General features: G+C 31.2%; 1 protein-coding gene across 1 annotated transcript in view; it reads right to left on the reverse strand.

Annotated features, from left to right (window-relative positions):
- LOC130898348 (hemicentin-1-like) overlaps positions 1–18,408 on the reverse strand; it is a 310,568-nt gene that overhangs the window by 268,048 nt on the left and 24,112 nt on the right. The window contains exon 2 of the mRNA XM_057807610.1: positions 10,879–10,923. Within this exon, the coding sequence (XP_057663593.1) occupies positions 10,879–10,923 (45 nt within the window). The remainder of the gene's footprint in view (positions 1–10,878; positions 10,924–18,408) is intronic.

The following is an 18,408-nucleotide window of genomic DNA, read 5'->3' on the forward strand; positions in this document are numbered from 1 at the left end:
TTGCCCATATTATAATTAAGTTAAAAAAATTGTATTCACTCTCGCAAAAGTTTATAAAGGTTTATAAATCATTCAGTTTGTTTAATTGTGATAAAAACTAACATACTCTCTTACATATTGACGAATAGAGACTGATAATCTACCGTTTTATAAAATAAATGTTCTTAGACCCTTACCGATTTTGAAAATATCCAAAATCATCCAAACTCCTGGCTGTAGATTCTATCAATAAGAGGAGTAGGTGATAAGAATATTTGTCCCACATTAAAACTCCTGGATGGAATCATGAAATAGATTTGATGATCCTTTGCATAATATGCCCGGATTTCGTTAAGAAAACACAACAAAATTTTAAAAATATGGTGTTCAGATAAAAGCTTACATATTACGTTCCATTTGGTTATTACTCTCATGAAAATAATGAGAATTTTGAAACCAGCAATTTACAGTTAATAAAACATTTGTATCATGAAAATTCATAATTTTGTCATCAACCTAACCCAGGAACCGTACCCTTGTCAGAGAGGTGAGTAGTATATATAGTTTTTTACCTATCTACAACATAGTTACCTAGAAGTTCTTAATTTTCCGGAACTTCATTTTGTCTCCTTTGTAAAATTAAGGACCGTAAACCTCAGTGAATGTGCGCACTGTTGCATTTGAGAAAAGAAGGTAAATCTGGAAATACGGTAAGCAAACACGCAAGAAGACATCTACAGTAAATATTTGCATAAGTTGTTTGTTGAAAGATTTCGACTGATGTCGACCGCAATGGGATGAAAATAAATAAAAATCCATGGAATATGCCAAACTCCTGGCGTGAATATAACAATGTTAAAATATGGGTTAAAGTTACGTTTCGTATAGGTGCGTGAGTATACTGAGTATTTTGAAAATTTCACCCCTAATATTGAGAGCTAGATTTATTTATCTTCAAGCTTTTCATTCCTCATTCAAATTAATCTTCCATGTTTTTAGTATCCCCTTATTATTTGTTTCTCTATATGTTTTATTCTCAGTTTTCTTATCTGCTTCTATGAAACACAATATTTTTCATTACAATACATCACTACAAGCAAAATAGAACATAGATGGACTAGAATTAGCATTTCATCAAATCTTGATAATATCAAACTTGAAACTGGGAAACTCCTTAAGATGAGAATTAAAATTAACTTCTTTGCTTTAGTTTCAACATTTATTCCTGAAATCTACACCTTTTTTATCCTTACCAATATTCCTCTTGCACTTTTTGGATAAAATGACTGAAGTTAATGCAATAAGTGCAAGATTCGAACATGATTCTTGAGGTATTCACCAAATTACTCATTAAACCTGAGTATTGATATATTCTGTGGTATAGGTCATCAAGAAGTTTCAGAATATTTTCCAATTTCTATTTTCCATAGTTATTCATCAGGTATAAAAAATTCCTGGTATTGATCAACTATTAAGAATTTGATATAACATTTCGTATATTTTCCCATGTAAATTTGTTTCATAAAATAACAATAAACATTAAAATAAAATAATAACACATAAATTCGATGTGTTTATCACTTTTGGTTAGATTTAAATTTGATTTATCCATCGAATACCAAAAGAGTATAAATGTACGACTAATTTATCGGTTCCAAATAGATATTTGAATATCATGAATATAAACATTACGAACGGAGTGAAAATGCCAAAAATTCATTATATCTATTTTTGTACATCAATGTTAAAAAATCAGCAAGTAACTCTACCTTCAACACATCCAAAGTTGAATGTAGTTATATGACAGCTAAGATGAAACCTTATAACTTAATATTTTTAAATCTTCGTCGTGAACGCGAATATTACTAATTTTTACTAATATTTTCCGTCGAGGCCAAAAATGATGGATAGAACTAAATCAGGAGAACAAAAACTTTACGCGTTAAAGAACAAAATTGAACGAAACACAGAAAAAAATGTTAATCTTGAAAATCTTTGCCGAGAAAGATTAATATTCAGATGATACCTACCAAAAGCACGGCAACAAATTTTAATTAAAAAATCCGGCTGGCAAACTCAGTTCAGGCACTGCTTTTAATCACGTCTATCGGTTTCGTTAATAAATCGATTAGTTTTTCAGAATTTGACACAGTACCGTCTCAAAACATGTGGCTCGAAGAAATGTATATCAATATGGAAGATATTCTCCTCAACTCAACAAAAAATGAGAAGAGAATCAGCTCGGTATAATACCAAATCAGTGATTTAAGTTTCTGTCATTTGGTATGGATCTTTTAAAAATTGTACAAAAATGTCAATGTTTTTTTACAAAGATACTTTCAGCTCTTCTATATCAACTGTATACAAGAAGAAAATTTACATCAAAGTATTTCAAAACCTTCCTATTAAAAGATAATAAGCCTCAATAAGCAGATGTTGAAAGAAATGTTTAAAGTAGAACACCATCATCCATAAACAAAACGAATTGTGAATACTTCGAAAATGGAATCATTTTTTTATCAGTACTTATCAATCATATTATTTTATAATTTAGAGACCCAGTCGTTACCTAAGCGAACTACATGATTGAGAACCAAAAATTAATCAAAGAACGTTAATAGTAGTATATTTTCGAAGATCTGGCGGAACTACAAGTTACATAATATAAAATTTTTGGCACATGATAATATACGAAGGCAGTTCGACAAATACTTATTCACACCGCCCGATGACGTAAGAGTTGTATAGATCATTTTTGATACCTACTGTCGAACATTCAGCCGGATTAGACTCGTAGTTTTCTTTTGACTAAGCGTGTCCGCGAATTTCATACAAATGGAAAAAAAGCGATACCTGTCGGTGATTCCATTCTTGTTTTTGGACGGAAATCAAGGAACGAAATTAAAGAAAGTTTTAACGCTGTATGTGATAACCCTTCATCGATGGGGACGGCAAAAAACTAATTTAACAAATTTCAACGAGGTCGGTTTTTCATGAGCCACCTGCAGATGCCCCGGAAAGCTACTACGGAAGATAATGTGGCAAAAGATAGATAGATAGATAATTAGGAGAAATAATATTTTAATTCAAAGTTTTTGGAAGCAAAAATGAATCAGATGATGAACGTTCCTATTTTTGTTGCTTTTATCATATCGTTTGAATAAGGACATTCCGTGTTCTTATTGGTTGAATGATAATCTCATGGTTTCTATTGTAGGCAATATCAACAGAAAAGTATAAAAATAACAGATTACAGAAACTATAATTTTATTATTTAAGCCACGAACATAAAATATAAGAAATAACAACGCATCCAACGTCTCATCTGAGCATACTTCTGAATTTGTTGCACAAATATGAAGCAGCGGAAAACGCGCGCTCAGGCTCGATGGAAGTTGGAGGAATCGTCAATAATTTTTTATAAGCATTCTCCAAATTATAACCTCGTGTGGAACTAGCCTCATAAATATTCATTTCTTGCTTAATGATCTTAGAAATATCAGCTTCTTTATATGCTTCAAGATTTATAGATTTCATACTGTTTTTCATTTCGTTCTGAAGCTTTTCTTTTAATGTTAAATCAGTTTTACTAGTTGTCTGCGTGGGTTTAATATTCATTTCATTTTCTTCATTATTACTATTCTTAATTTTCCCAGTTAACAAAATAATCTGTTTTTTTTTATAGTCATCTTGCTTGGACATGAAAATAACTCCTTTACATCACAATCAGTCTCCAACTCAGTCTTCTCAGTATGAGGATTTTGTAGATAGTTTAATACTCCACTTAACTCACTTCGTCGACGATCTTTCAAGCGGTTCAATAAATGTGTCTTCAATTTAGAAGCATAAATTGAATCATTGTCACGCAATTTTTGAAAAAGAAACTTGAGTGTAGCATCCGCCGTGCACAAATTGGCATCAGAACGACAAAGTGCTTCTACAGATAATTTAACTGGCGCCAATACCTTGAATATCTCACTAATGAGTTGAAAATCTGACTCTTCAAATGGTACAGAAATATTAAGATCAAGCCTTTTTTACGCTAGTTTTTAAAAGATCAAATCACTTCAGCATTGTAAAGATACTGTTCCAACGCGTTTTACAGTCGAGTAGTAAATTAAGCTCTCTTCCATGTTCTTTTTTAACATATTTTTGAAGTATTGTATCATTTTTCAAGGATGCTCTTTCGAAAATAAGAACCACTTTACGAACTTTCTTTACTAATACATCAATATTTCGATTATCAGAAGACAAATCCCTACCATTTCCAGTTTGAATGACTAATCCTGAGTCTAGTCCTTCATTATCATCATCCGAGTCATCAATATCATCACTGGTAGTCTCATTTACAGGTGTCTTTTTATACAATAAATCGCAAACGGCTAAATGAATACCATGTGCAAAACAAAATTGGTGTTCTTTATTAACAAGTTTTTCAACCTTCAGCATTACATTTGGACCATCAGTCACTATTGCCACAATGAGGTATGAAACTCCAGAAGCCGCTTTTTTAAAGTATGAACACAAGTTTCGGCGGTCAGCGATTTATCAATTCGAATAAGTCCCAAATTCCATTTTTGTTTTATTTAAATTCATATATCTCTTATTAGAGGTAGAAGTTCATTCATCAAGTCAAAACTTAGACTAAATCGTTGTCCTTCTTTTTTCAATGTAGATAGTTCAGTTGTTATTAGTTTTTTTATCTTTACGCTATAGTCCAGTACTCTGTTGCGGATTGTTCAAGCAGATTTAGGTAAGTCTGAGTACCCTTTTGCTAACAGTAACGATCTTAAATCGTTTGATGTCACAAATACGATAAAAGGAAAACCATATAGCGCAGTCATACGGGCCAAAACATCGTCAAGAGTATCAGATTTCACAAAATAGTCGGCGACTAACGTCATTTTTCTTTTCGAAGGTGATCCTTCATTATTTTGGCTGGTTGAGGAAGATGCCTTAGCAGAATCTACTTTTACGGAATGTTTTGAAATAGATGAGTATGTAGACCTTTGTTTGATCCTCCTAAGGTTTTTAAAATAGCTAAACAACGCTTACATTGTGCTATGCTACCCGACTAAAAAATGACTCCACACTGAGTAACGTCTTCATCTTTTTTAGGTTTGACATAAAAACTTTCCTCGGAGAGTGACATTGTTTACTTCTTAAACCTAAACAAAAAAGAAAAGAACATTTAAATCTATGTACAACATAAACATAACCTCTTAGATCAACAGAAAAAACATTCCCTGTTTTCCATCTATATTTACTCATACTCATTAAAGCATTATAGTTTTTTTAATAAATTAATTGTTTATCACCAATTAACAATATCAATACTTACACGATCTGAAGCGTAACACATACTTAATCCGACACCGCCACCTGTCGTTAGCAGAAACAAACGCAATCAGCTGTGTAAACAAGATGGCCGACAAATTTTGACGTTTAACGTCAAATGAAAGTAAGTGCATTTCGTTTCACGCACATTTTTATTGACTTATATAAAAAATATATTAGTCCCGAAAATCCCGGGATTCGGGATTCATTGAATTTAATCCCGAAAATTTCGGGACTAAAATATGATAGGGATCCCGGTCTTCGGGATCCCGGAACGAATCCTCTAGTCACGAGATATATTTTGCGATGTATTTTTGAGGATATACGCAAGTTAATTTAAAGTTTCCATAAATAAAGTGACACAATCACATCTCTCAGAAAAGTCATTACAGGTTATTAAAATAATGAATGATACTGTGAACTAAAATAGAAACTTAAAGCTGAGGTTATGTTATTTCTGCCTGACTGCAATGCACTTTTGTTTTGAATAGGAAGAGGAAACTATTTGTAATAGTCTATTGACTATTATCGTATTACCTGCATGAAAGCTTAAAATATTACGAACTGATTCATGTGACGTTGAAATTTCAGCGGCCTTTCTAAGAATTAACTAACGATTCAAAGTCTCCATTTTCTTCACGTTAACCAGACGTTTTTGAGTACACTTCATAACTCATAGCAAAGTGCACTTCAAATCGGATTCATCAACACTTTTATCAATTGAGAAAATAGGAAAACACACACGTCTTCACATAATGGTGCACTGAAAAATCATATTCCGTAGTTTTTTCAACTTGAAACAAGTTTTGGTAATTTCTATAAACAGGTTCCATATATGATTGAATATCTCGAACTATAAACTGTATATAAATATTCAACTAGTAACAGATAACGATGAAATTTTTATCATTAATACAAATAAATTTAAATTTGGGTTCAATGGGAGGTGCTGAATCTTTTTCGATTGAAGACACTAAAAAATTTAAACCACCTAATCTAATGATAGTTTCCAGTGAATAGTATTCTGCAAGATTTTTTAGAAGAATATTATTTATTTTTAGTTACTTAGGTTCTTTGTGGACCAAAAGTATTCGGTGAAGATTAATATGACTAGAACTAGAAAATATTTCCGTTGTTGTTGAGAATCTATCCTCTCTCCACTAAGTTAATAGCTTCTTAAAAGAAGAAAGTTAATGGTTTGTCTCATTAAATGTAAATTTTTCATAAATATGAAGCTGTTACAAACTATTACCAGATATTTTGAGCGTTTTCCATCAACGGAAATTAATGGAACTAATATTATGTCCAAACCAATAAATAATCTTACTTCTGAAAAGTATGTTTGTATTTCATTTATGAAACTGACATCGGTCCTGTTTCAACCTCCATCATCAAAACTTAATCTCGCTACATCACTGCCTATTAGACGTATTTTTAGTACGGTGGAATTTGAATATTTCATGAAATACCTTTTAGTACGTACAAAGGTAGTGAATTCTGATTAATTCAAACAAAAACTGCAACAATACATCCAGCTACATTTTTATTTTTATTCAATACATGAAGGAAATGCAGCTAAAAGTGAAACAGTCAATTAATTAAGTCGAAACTAGAACAGCGAAATTTGAGAGCACTTAGAAATCTCAGGGAATATAAAAATTCCTTAATAGCTGGAAAAAAAACCTCCATGAACGTAAATATTAAGTCATTACCATCAGTAACTACTTTGGTGTTTCTAATTTGAGCTGAGTTCCTTCTGAGCGGAATCTTACATCTTTTCATTTCGTTCCTTGAGATACTCATAAATTATATACGGTGAAAACTCAATTGAGCTTCATTATGTTTTAGGTATATCATGAAAAACTGTTTTCTTCTTAAGTTGACTGTTATTTCATTTTTTGGAGTACTACGCTAGTACATGTATCCTAACTCATATCCAATATTTGAGTTCAATTCTCTGTTCTACTGGTTGGAGTTGGTATTGATGCAGTCCATGAAGGAGAAGGGATTTGCTCTCTGAAATTGTAAGCGAAAATTGTTATAACCAGCTACGAACATACTCTAAGAACTAAGTTGAAGCGTAAAAATGATTATCTAAATGAAATGAATTTGTTTCAATTATTTCTGCGATCCTTAATATTAAAATATTGCTTACATTCGTTCGATAACCATAATTGTTAGATACTATCATGGCTTTGAAAGAGGTTTCTTTGTTCTGACATTCTCCTCCATTTAAAATAATTTGATAATGAAACTTACAAAGTTGAAGTTGATGTCAGTAGAGACCTAATATTATAATAACTTTATTATTCGTTCAGTGTCTGTACACCAGCTCTGATTACGTTACCTAAGGAATGAAATTCCCAAATGGAATGTTCCAAAGTTTATTAACTGAAGATTTAGTACAAGAAAAGGAGAATGTCTTCTTCAAGTAGTCAGAATATGAAAATGATTTCGTGAAACAATTTTTTTTTCAGATTATATCAAATTTGAAGAATTTATTATTGAGTATAACTATGAGAGAATCAGTATAAAATTTCCTATATTTGTAGACTCATTTTACGTGGTTATAACTACAGAAGAAACCACCTGATCGACGAAAGTAGAATAGAGTATTTGTATTTACCAGATTAGCATTTCATTTTGAAAAACCATAGAAAATCGATAACACAATATGATTCGAAATATAGATTGTTAATTTCAAAACTTTGTTTTCATTCACCCAAAAGTTCCTATGCCAACAAGAGAAATTTTCTGCGGTTCCCGAAGGAGCAATAAATAAGAAACAAGTTCTCGATAGAAATATTGTTTCACATTTTAATAAGAGGGGTTACAAATTAAGTGATACAAAAAGGTAGTAAACATTTGTCTGTAGGTATTTTTTTATCGGAAAACGTGAGCTAGACTGGCAGCTTCTACCCTAAGATTCATCTAGGAGCAAAAAGTATGTCTAACATTTTCGATTCGATTTTCGAAAACGTTATTTGGAGTATTGATAAGTAGACATAGCATACTCTTTATAAATGAGTCGAAATTATAAATGGGAGGCAAGTTTTATTTCCACGCAAAAGGCGCAACGTAATATGTTTTATTTCTCGTACAAATGTGTGACTTGAACTCAAAATGTATCACAACATAATAATATAAGAAAACGAGTATTTTTTTGTTCTCTTCTCTTCTAATTGCTTACAATGGAAGGTCTGAGCATCTTTTTCATCGCCATAGCCATGTTTCGTCACCAGTTACGTCCTTTTTTAGTAAATATGTGTCGTCATCAATAAACATTACGTCAGCTGTTTAGCTAGAAGCCTACTCTTTCCAAAGCCTTCGTTTGTTGCCGTTAAAATGAACGGATTGTTAAGAAATTTCACATGAAACTTGGAAAAAATGCACTAAAACTTATATTGAAATAATTGTATGGCAATAAATGTTTCTCCCGACCACGTGTTTTTAAGTAGATTAAGTGTTTTCAAGATAGCCGAGATATAGAAGATAATTCACGTTCGGGTCGCCGTTCAGCTTACAATTATTAGAAAAGAAGAAGATTTTTTACCTCAGAAAAAACCCAATGAAATTAATTAATTTGAAGTCATCTGATTGAAGACAACTAAGCAGTATAATGTTATACTGAAAAAATATCCCATGGGCTGGTTTGACGTTGCACTGGATACTTATTGATTTATTCCGATTTTGACGTTTCAAATATTTAATATTTCAAAATGTCAGGATTTGGTTGTAATACCAACGAAAATATTAATGAAATTACAAAATCAAACATACCAAAAAATTCCGTTTAGAGTGAAAAATTGGTATGGAAAGCATTTATGGACTTTTGCAATGATAGAAAATATTGATAGAAAAATGGTTTAAAAGAGTTTTAAAAAAACTAAGGTCAAAACCATGTAGAACCTAATAAAATTATTATTGACCCATTCAAAAGATCCCTGTAAAAGGAAACAAAGTTCGACCGCATTAAGTTTCGTAGAAATAACAAAAATGATAAATTTATGGAATGAAAATACCCGTGTAGGGCTGCAACGGAAATCCTATCACATAGCTTCGGTAGAATTGGTTTGGCGAGGTTGGGAAGCTGGTCCTTGCTTGACTGCCTTTTTTTGTATCGAATCAAGCAACGATGATTCTGTAACAAATCGAGTAGAATATCAGCAAGACTTCCCAAGGTGGATCAAGAATGTGTACTGAAAGCAAACTTTTAATAGAAAATACCGACAGCAACGTTTGTCCTGTCAGATTATTTGAAAAATTTATGTCAAAATCAACAGATTATTATTAAGAATAAATCGACTCTGGAAATCCGAAAATGATCACTGGAATAATAGAATACCCATTCGACGAAACACGATTCATACTTTAAAATTGGAAAAAATCGTCTGCCGAAGCGATTGGGTTGAATACCAAGGAAAAAAATTACTAACCACTCCAACAGATCCACCGCATTTAGTCGACTGGCCAAAAGTGATGTACAAGAGCAAGAGCTTATAAAAATTACGGGTCACAACAACTTAATAAAACCCTACTCGAATACTGACGAAGAACATCATATAGAAACTAACAAGTCTGGAAATTTTAACCTTTCTAAATGTTCTTTTGATAATTGCACTTTTAAATAAATTGTTTTTGCTCTGTATTTTTTCTTCAATTTGCAATTTTCTATCCGAATAACCCTAGAACATTGATAAGTCCTCAAAAATTTCATAATAACTTTCTCAAACTTTTTGCTTATAGGCAACAAACCTCATCAGCATCGGTCTGTTTCCAAGCAACAAGCTTTCGAAATCTGTTATAGGATTCTTTCGAAAAACTATCAATGTCCTTGGGTTATTACTACTAATAATAACGTGACGAATCAAATGTGCATTGAAAGGGACAAGATTTGAGTCTATTGAAGTAGTGGAAGGAAAAGCTGGGCGCATCGTGTAGAAACTGAAAGAAAAAGACTTCCTGTACTGTCTCGTTATTTAATAACCACACATATACTAAGAGTATTTTTGGAAAAATTATATTCACAAAAAACATATATGTATTGTTTATTATACCCAAAAACGTAAATTCGTACGAAGTAGGAGATAGCTAGAAGTAATAAAATCAACCAAATGACCTATTAAATAAGCTGAAACAAATAATTTCGCATGATGTTCATAAATATGTATTAGCTACTGAAATAATTTGAATATATTTAAATCGGGTACTAAATTTGTTTTGATTATTTTATTTGAATGATTTGGGGATATCAAAACTATTTCTCACTTCGAGGCTGCTGGGATTATTTCAACAGCTAAATAATTAAATAATTGAATAATATAGTATTCCATACAATTAACTGTGAATTGTTCCCAGTTAATCTTATCGAAAATTGAAGACAATATTCCATCATCTTTTTTGTTATATTGGATATATTTTTATTGTTGATTCTTTTCTAGCAACAATGAATATAAAAATTTTCTAGGACGATTATGTTTTATATATTGATTAACGAGCCTTAATAGAATCCATAAAACCGAAAGCTTACATTTATGTATACTTAAATTTAGTTGTACTTACTGCTATTTGGTTTACCAAGTTTGTCTCCATTGAGATCAAGAGGAACTGAAAAAAAATTGTCAATTTACAGGTTGAATTATAATAGTACTTCTTATTCACAACTATTCTTTTGATAACTCAACAAATCGATTCATAAACTTGATGTTCCACTCATCATTGCTGTTAGCAACGTTCAGCGTTCTTTCCTAATTAGAAACATCAAATGCTTTGAGCTTTTGGGAATACCTTTGCAACAACTTTTTCGTTGAAGCTTTCTATCTACTTCATAGCATTAGAATATGTATTAGAATGAATCTCCATGCAAATATTATGATTAATTTAGATTGATTTAGATATGTTTATGCAAGGTAGAGTGTTCTATATGCGAAAGTCAAGTTTATAAATCGACCTTAACATTCAATTTTCATGTTATTTTCAAATAATTCTCTTTGGGACTCAAATTTCCTGTCCCTTAATCAAACTACTCCTAACTTAAAGGAAAATTATAGTAAAAAATCGTTTTTTTTTGCAGACAGATGAAATTCATTTCTCGCTATCAATCACTGTTTTCAGAATTTGGATGATAAAATAAATTAATTGTTAAAATATATGCAGCAGGCTGAAATAATTTCCTCTATACAATATCTCATTCGAATTTCATTTACCTGGGTCAATATCAACTTAAGTAGGGTTGCAGGGAAGAAGTTACGCCATCTTGATTATCTACGTTCCACAGGACATATCACAAATGGCATACGAACGGCTTTTCTGAATTACTAACAATAGAAAATAGTTTCCTGAGAAAATAAACTTTGAAAATAAACTGGGAATCTAACAACAAACACTTCACTTTTTCCAGTCACGCATTTAAAAATAAATTTCCATTTATTGGCAATTGAACGAATTCAAAGGTATTAGCTTGAACGAATAGAAATAATCTAACGCAATAATGCAGCATATTTCGCCATTTGGCTCTCCTCATTTAAATTCTTCTTGTTCTGAAAGTATTATTCACTTATGTTATATATTATCTTTCATCATATTTTTTTGCACCCTATTTCTCAATAATTCGTTTTCTCAGAAAGTTCACGATAACGTTCTCCTCCAGTCCTCTCTCTCGGTCCCAGTACACATTATTTTCTGTATATATGATTGGTATTTTTTGCCTGATATACAATAAATTGATTATTATCATCGGATACTTTATTTTATATTTCTTCACCTTCGCTTATTTCCATTTCTCCCCAGCATAAAAACGAACAAAAACTGGTTTTTTGAATGCTTTGGATATTAGTCTTTCGTGTCTATCAAGGTTAGTACAAACCTCTGGCAGATCTCTTTCACAAAAAGTTTATATTTCCATCTTCTGCTTTCCACGATAAATTAGTAATGATTTACTACAAATCCAATACGGAAGCGAAAGCGACTTCCCTTGTTTTTCTCAAAATAATTTAATCGAAGAATGGTTATTCTTCAAGCAACCATTTTTAAACAATGGAAACTCAACTATAAAGAGCAATACGTGCTCTTTCCGATTACGAGAAGTCTGATATTCGACTGAAAACTTAGTATTATATCCTTTTGGTACCAGCTACCAATTTTCCCAATATTAAACAGGTGTTTTCTAAGCCGTGGCAATTGTTGCAGAAATATGAAAGTAGGTAATTTAATCTAAATTTAAACGTTGGCGTTGGCACAAAATGTTCATGTACATTATACGAAAAGCTTCATAAGCCGCTTTTCATGTGGCACATACTAATTCCCGGAGCTTCAGTCATAAATACTGGAATGCCAAAGACACAAGATGTATTGTGTACGATCTTATGCTCTCCATGTAGAGTAGTTTTAAACATTCAGCAGTGATAATAGTGAACCTATCTTTTTATTTTATATCTATTTAGTTTTATAATTACCCCTTTCTCGCTAAGTTTGCAAGGACTAAGCAGATTGAAGTTTTCTAATCAACTGACATTAATTTTTTAGGTGAGGTGGGCACATTAAGACCGCGTAATCGAATCACTTCATAAATATTGTACGTTTAGTCGAGTGATTTGAAATGAATAACGGACAAATGTTACAAAAGTTGACACCACGAATAGAGTTCAAGAAGCGCAAATTCTCTACGGAAAAAAGATCAGCTGGTTCAAATTACGGCTTTATCCAAGAAGTCTCCTACATAGCTCAATGGATTTTTTTGTCCGGCATATGAAGTCTATAGAAATAAGTAACTGAATAAATATATTGAAATAAATTCTTCACTATATTACAGCAATTGAATAAATGTTTAAGTTTTAGAATGTGAGAAAACATTCAATGATTCAGTATAGTATATTGAGAAACGGCATAATTGTCTATCTGTTCAGAAATATTGAGAGCACTTAAAAAATAATAAAATTCCTGTCCAGAACTTTACTTTTAACTGCCAACATATGACAGTAATACATTTTTCTCCAGTTTGGTTGGTTGTATTATTATTTTTAATGGAGAAGTATCTTGTGCAAAATCTCCTTCAACTTCAACTGCAGCTGAATCAGGTGTCTCTGACGTAATCAATTTCGCCTAAGTTTCCTACAGCAATAGCAGAAAAATGTACAGTAACAGTGTACAGTTATTGTATTCCCTTTTTTTACATAGTCCATAAAAAATACACCCTGACAATTCCAAAATACTGTGGGCATAAACTTTGTGGACAAAAATAAATGGTTTAAAATAAAAATACTATTCTATATATTTAACTCAAAAAACTGTTGGATGAGAGCTTTTTAATTCAGATTGCAAAACTGTAATGTAACTTGTGAGAAGCAGAAAAAATATGGTAATATTTATAATAATGGAAGAATAGTAGCTACTTTTTTGGTGCAAGAATATGAACTTTCGTAGTTAATGAAAAGCATTCATTACCTTTCAAAGACATCTGAAAGTCTCTTTAAATAAAATTTGCTATACAAACGAAGTTTATTCAAAATATTTACTGACTAGTGCCAGGATAATAATATTTTTCGTTGATCTGCTTGATGATCGGTATACACTGTTCTGGTCAGTTTATTAAATTCTAGCTCTAAGTACATGATAAATATTCAATGTAACCGTTATCACTATTGTTGAGGATTCTTAACTGGTTTGAGAATATTGTAGTCTACTTTGAATTATAAAGAATTCCGTAGAATTGGGTGAACAACACAATTCTACCATGATAAGATATGTCTAATTAACAAGCTCTAGAGAAAATGATATTTACCTATGAACAATTCAATTTAAATTTCCTTCTGTATTACTTGAACATTAGAAAATTCACTTACGCAAGTGAATAAAGCAAAAATTAAATACATATTTGTTCCTTGATTTCTCGTGCAAATAAAATTATTCTAGTCTCCATCCTGGTATGGAAAATTTTCGCTTATTATTGAAAAAAGCCAGTACTGAATTGACAAATTATTGATTTGTCGTAGGCTGACTCAAATTTAACTTAAATTCATCTGTCTTCAGGAAACACAACAAAACAAATGATGTAGGATATATAACTTGAACAGTTTTTATAATTTCCGTAATTCTGAACAAAATATCGAACAAAAATACCACAGCATTCGTCAGAGCGAATAACAAATAAATTGTGACAGGCAGGATTGGGTCATAATCGGGAATTCAAGAATGTTGCGATTCTTAGCCCCATTGTCTAAATGGCGACTCTCAAATAGGGGGAACAGCAACAGCCATTATGCGAATGAGAGGCTTAAAAACTTTTTGATACCTCAAGAACATTAAAATTCCATAGTAGGGTGAAGGGAATAAAAACGCTCTTTTAGAGACCAATTGAATTAAACATAAACTTAAGGTTACTTATATATTCATCATCTGGGACTGAAATTATGGTCAAGTACAATATAAAAATATTCATAAAAGTATAAAGATGATAAAAATTACTAACATCATTTAATAATTGCGGTGTGATAAATTTTGTTATATCTTAAAAAAAACATTAGATTCATTAACTTCAAAATTCAGTATTCAAATTGACGCTTGATAGAAATACCAATGTTTTTATTAACACAATTTGAACAAGGAATTTCATATATGATAGGTAATTTATAGGTCAGTCGAAGAGGTCACTCACCAATCCGATAACCTCTCACAGAAGCGATAGCAAATTATATTCTGACACATATTTACCATGGAGGACATAATATGAATTAGGAATCTGCCAACCGACAACTGAGAAAAACTACAAAAAACGTCTATTTTAGAAACATTATATATCGCCCATAATGATCAATACATTAATTAGAAAACCGATTTAAATTTAGTGTAACCTATGCATATCTTCAAGATTTTGAAAAAACAAATTCTATGTAAGAAATTCAACGCCTTCGACAACCAATCAAAATCGACTTCACTTATTACTTTTATTGTTATATTATGTTTTTTAACAATAGGTTACCCGATTACATCGTTGTCAAGTTTACTGCAGCAGTTGGGATAAAATAAAATCAAATGATTACAGAAAATCGCTACAATATAATTAAAAGTAAAATATAAAGCAAAATGTAAAGACTTAAAGGAACTATGAATGTCAATTAAGTATTTGTTCAAAATGTTCACCGCGAACGTCTTGCAGCATATTAATATTAATTAAAACTGTGTTGTAACCTTATTTAACATATAAGGCATGTTTGATCTAATCGAAAACGTTATTGGTTCTTCAAAGTAATTTGTAACGAAACGTTTAGCTTATATAATACCCTACACATATCCCTATCGAAAGAAATCTAATAATGTGTTAATCAGGTGATCGGGCTGGCCAATCTATCGATATTCTCCTTCCTATTTACCGATTGAGAAATATTGTATTAATATACCGCCGGATATTAATTTGGTAATATGGTGGTGCTCCATTTTATCGAAAATATATCGCAGTTACTGGAACTTATTGGTTTTTAAGAATCCCTTACCAAACATTAACCTTTTGAAGGCATTGTATGTGTTCTTTTTCATCCAATGAGGATCACCGATTGATCAGTAGCAGAAATTTTGCCGATTAGCATGAAGTGAAAACTGCATTCATCCGGAAACATAACGTCTTCTATTGTTATCTAATATAACTACCATTCGCTCATAAACATGAGTACTTCTATTATAATAGTTGTCTAGAAGCTCCTGAGTACCCTTATGGAGATGTATGTGTGTTTTTCTCAAACTCAAGCATCAAATTCAGTTTTATTCCATACCTAAGTGCATCGACAGGAATTTTTTACCTGCCTTTCATGACCAAATTCGCGAAACTGCTTCCCTATTTAACTAATTGTTCCTGCGGTAAATCATAAAACTTGTTATCAATTAGGCGAGTCACTTCCTGTGGTGTGAACGTATTTCAGACTAAAATTATAATATCGACAATTTATGATTACAAAACAATTTGCTGAGACGTTTTAAGAAATAATTTTTTTTATTCTATGTTAAATGTTGCAATAGAGTTGAAAACGATAACATTGTTAAATATGGAGCGTGGAAAGACCTTTCTAACAAGCCTATACTTCCCATTTGAAAAATTAGGGTGTCATTCGAAGAAGGTTGAATGTAGGAATCCAATTTTAATGTGAATTTCATATCAGTTTATATTTAAAATTTGATATATCTCGGGATTTTTCATTAATATGTACAATAACCGTAATAATGAATTTATTCAATCTGAATTTAACATACTGTATATACTATAGTCATTAATATTATTAGAACTAAAGTCATAATCTGAATTATGATGAATCACTTATAGTAAAAGGTTACTTCTGAAACTTACACAAATATACAAAAAGCAAGTTTACTAAGAGGTTAGTTGCTAAGTTTGTAATAAAATAACAATTACATACTTTTTATGGACCCGTAGTGGGTGGGTAGGTGTTGTTTCAATTATACCAACAAAAGCATTATTCTCTCGAAATGTTCAATTATTGTCGAGTATATATAGGTATCTTTGTTAACAATGATGGCCTGGTCAGTTATAATTGTAGGGGTAGGATGGATTGAAAGGGATCGTAAAGCTCCTGCTGCTCTATTAAGACAGGATTAACAAAAGGATCATCGAGGTTGGATTCCAAAATTGCAAACACTCTAGATATATAATGAGTTTTTTCGAATGTAAGAAATACTGTTGACATTCACGACGAAATCGATGAATATCATACAAATTTCCATCATTTTCCTTAATTCTGATTGAATTTTATCAATTACTGATATAACTATTTTTCATCTAATTTAATATTTTTTTAACTAAATTATAATATTTAAACAAATGTTATTCAGCATCTCTATGCATGAAAGATGGCGATATAAATATGGCAGGTTTTCTCCTCTCTTTGAAAAGGCACTATACTGCAGTATCATATCGTACGCTTTGGTATGAGTAACAAACAGGAGAATTAACTTTCTAAGTGCCCCGTAGCTTCTATGATAATATTTGAATTATATTTGTGGTTTAACGAATCATTCGTTCTGGGAAAATCCAATCCTATATCATTTCTCATACTGCGATGATCGAGCAAGACCAAAAATGTTCCTTTTAGCGTATGTTATCAGGTCTGATTAGTATCAGGAACAGCGTTCAGCGGACTTCCACACACATAACTGTTGGCGATAAAATATTCAAGCTAGAACCAACCGGATCCAATAAATATTTAAATAGCCCTTCTTGGCTGTTTTCTTTTCACATAAAATATCATAAACGCAGTTATGATACAGCGCTACCTGCTAAATTATGACTTTTTCAAAGTTTTGTGATAATAAAACTAGACATTTTAGTTGTATACTAGATGTATATTTCGAAAAAACTATAAAAGGAATGTTTCGTGATATTATTTCATGACTGCAATTTATCCAAGCAATATAAGAAATGAACTTTATTATGTCCAATAGGCATGAGATTAATGATTATTATTGTATAACTAATTTTCTCAGATTTGGAATTATTTCTTCAATTACAATTTTTCTAAATAATCGTGGGTTGTATTGACAACGGGGAGTTAAATATGCATAAAAAATGAAATTTACATTTCTCACTACTATATAAAGAAATGGAATAAATTTCATAAATTTCTAATGAATATATTTGTATGTAATTTGAAACCGACACAAGTAGTTTTATTCATATTAAATTGATATGATTCTCATTGAATTCAGAGTATAAGTTAATTTGAATTTATAAAAAAAATCGTCGTCATCTGATTGATTGTGGGTTTTAGAGATAGTTAATTTATTTCCAACGACGTTCAAATGCACTGAGCGTACAAAATTTTTATTACGGTAACTGACGATCTTACCCTTGTAAAAATTATAGCTGACTATTTTCTTCAGTATAAACATTTGAATGTATAAATTTCATAAAGTTTAAAATAACTTTCATGCACTTGTCTGACATATAGCCCCTCCTCGTCAAAATTATTTTTTTAAATGTGATTGAAACAATAATTTCATAAATTTCTACTCATCATAAACAATTTTTTTCCGATGTCTTTCTCACGCTGTCTTATGTATCCTTTGTTGACGGAGCTGATATATGTTAGT

This window comes from Diorhabda carinulata, chromosome 1 (assembly GCF_026250575.1).
Source record: "Diorhabda carinulata isolate Delta chromosome 1, icDioCari1.1, whole genome shotgun sequence".
In the NCBI taxonomy this organism is placed as follows: domain Eukaryota; kingdom Metazoa; phylum Arthropoda; class Insecta; order Coleoptera; family Chrysomelidae; genus Diorhabda; species Diorhabda carinulata.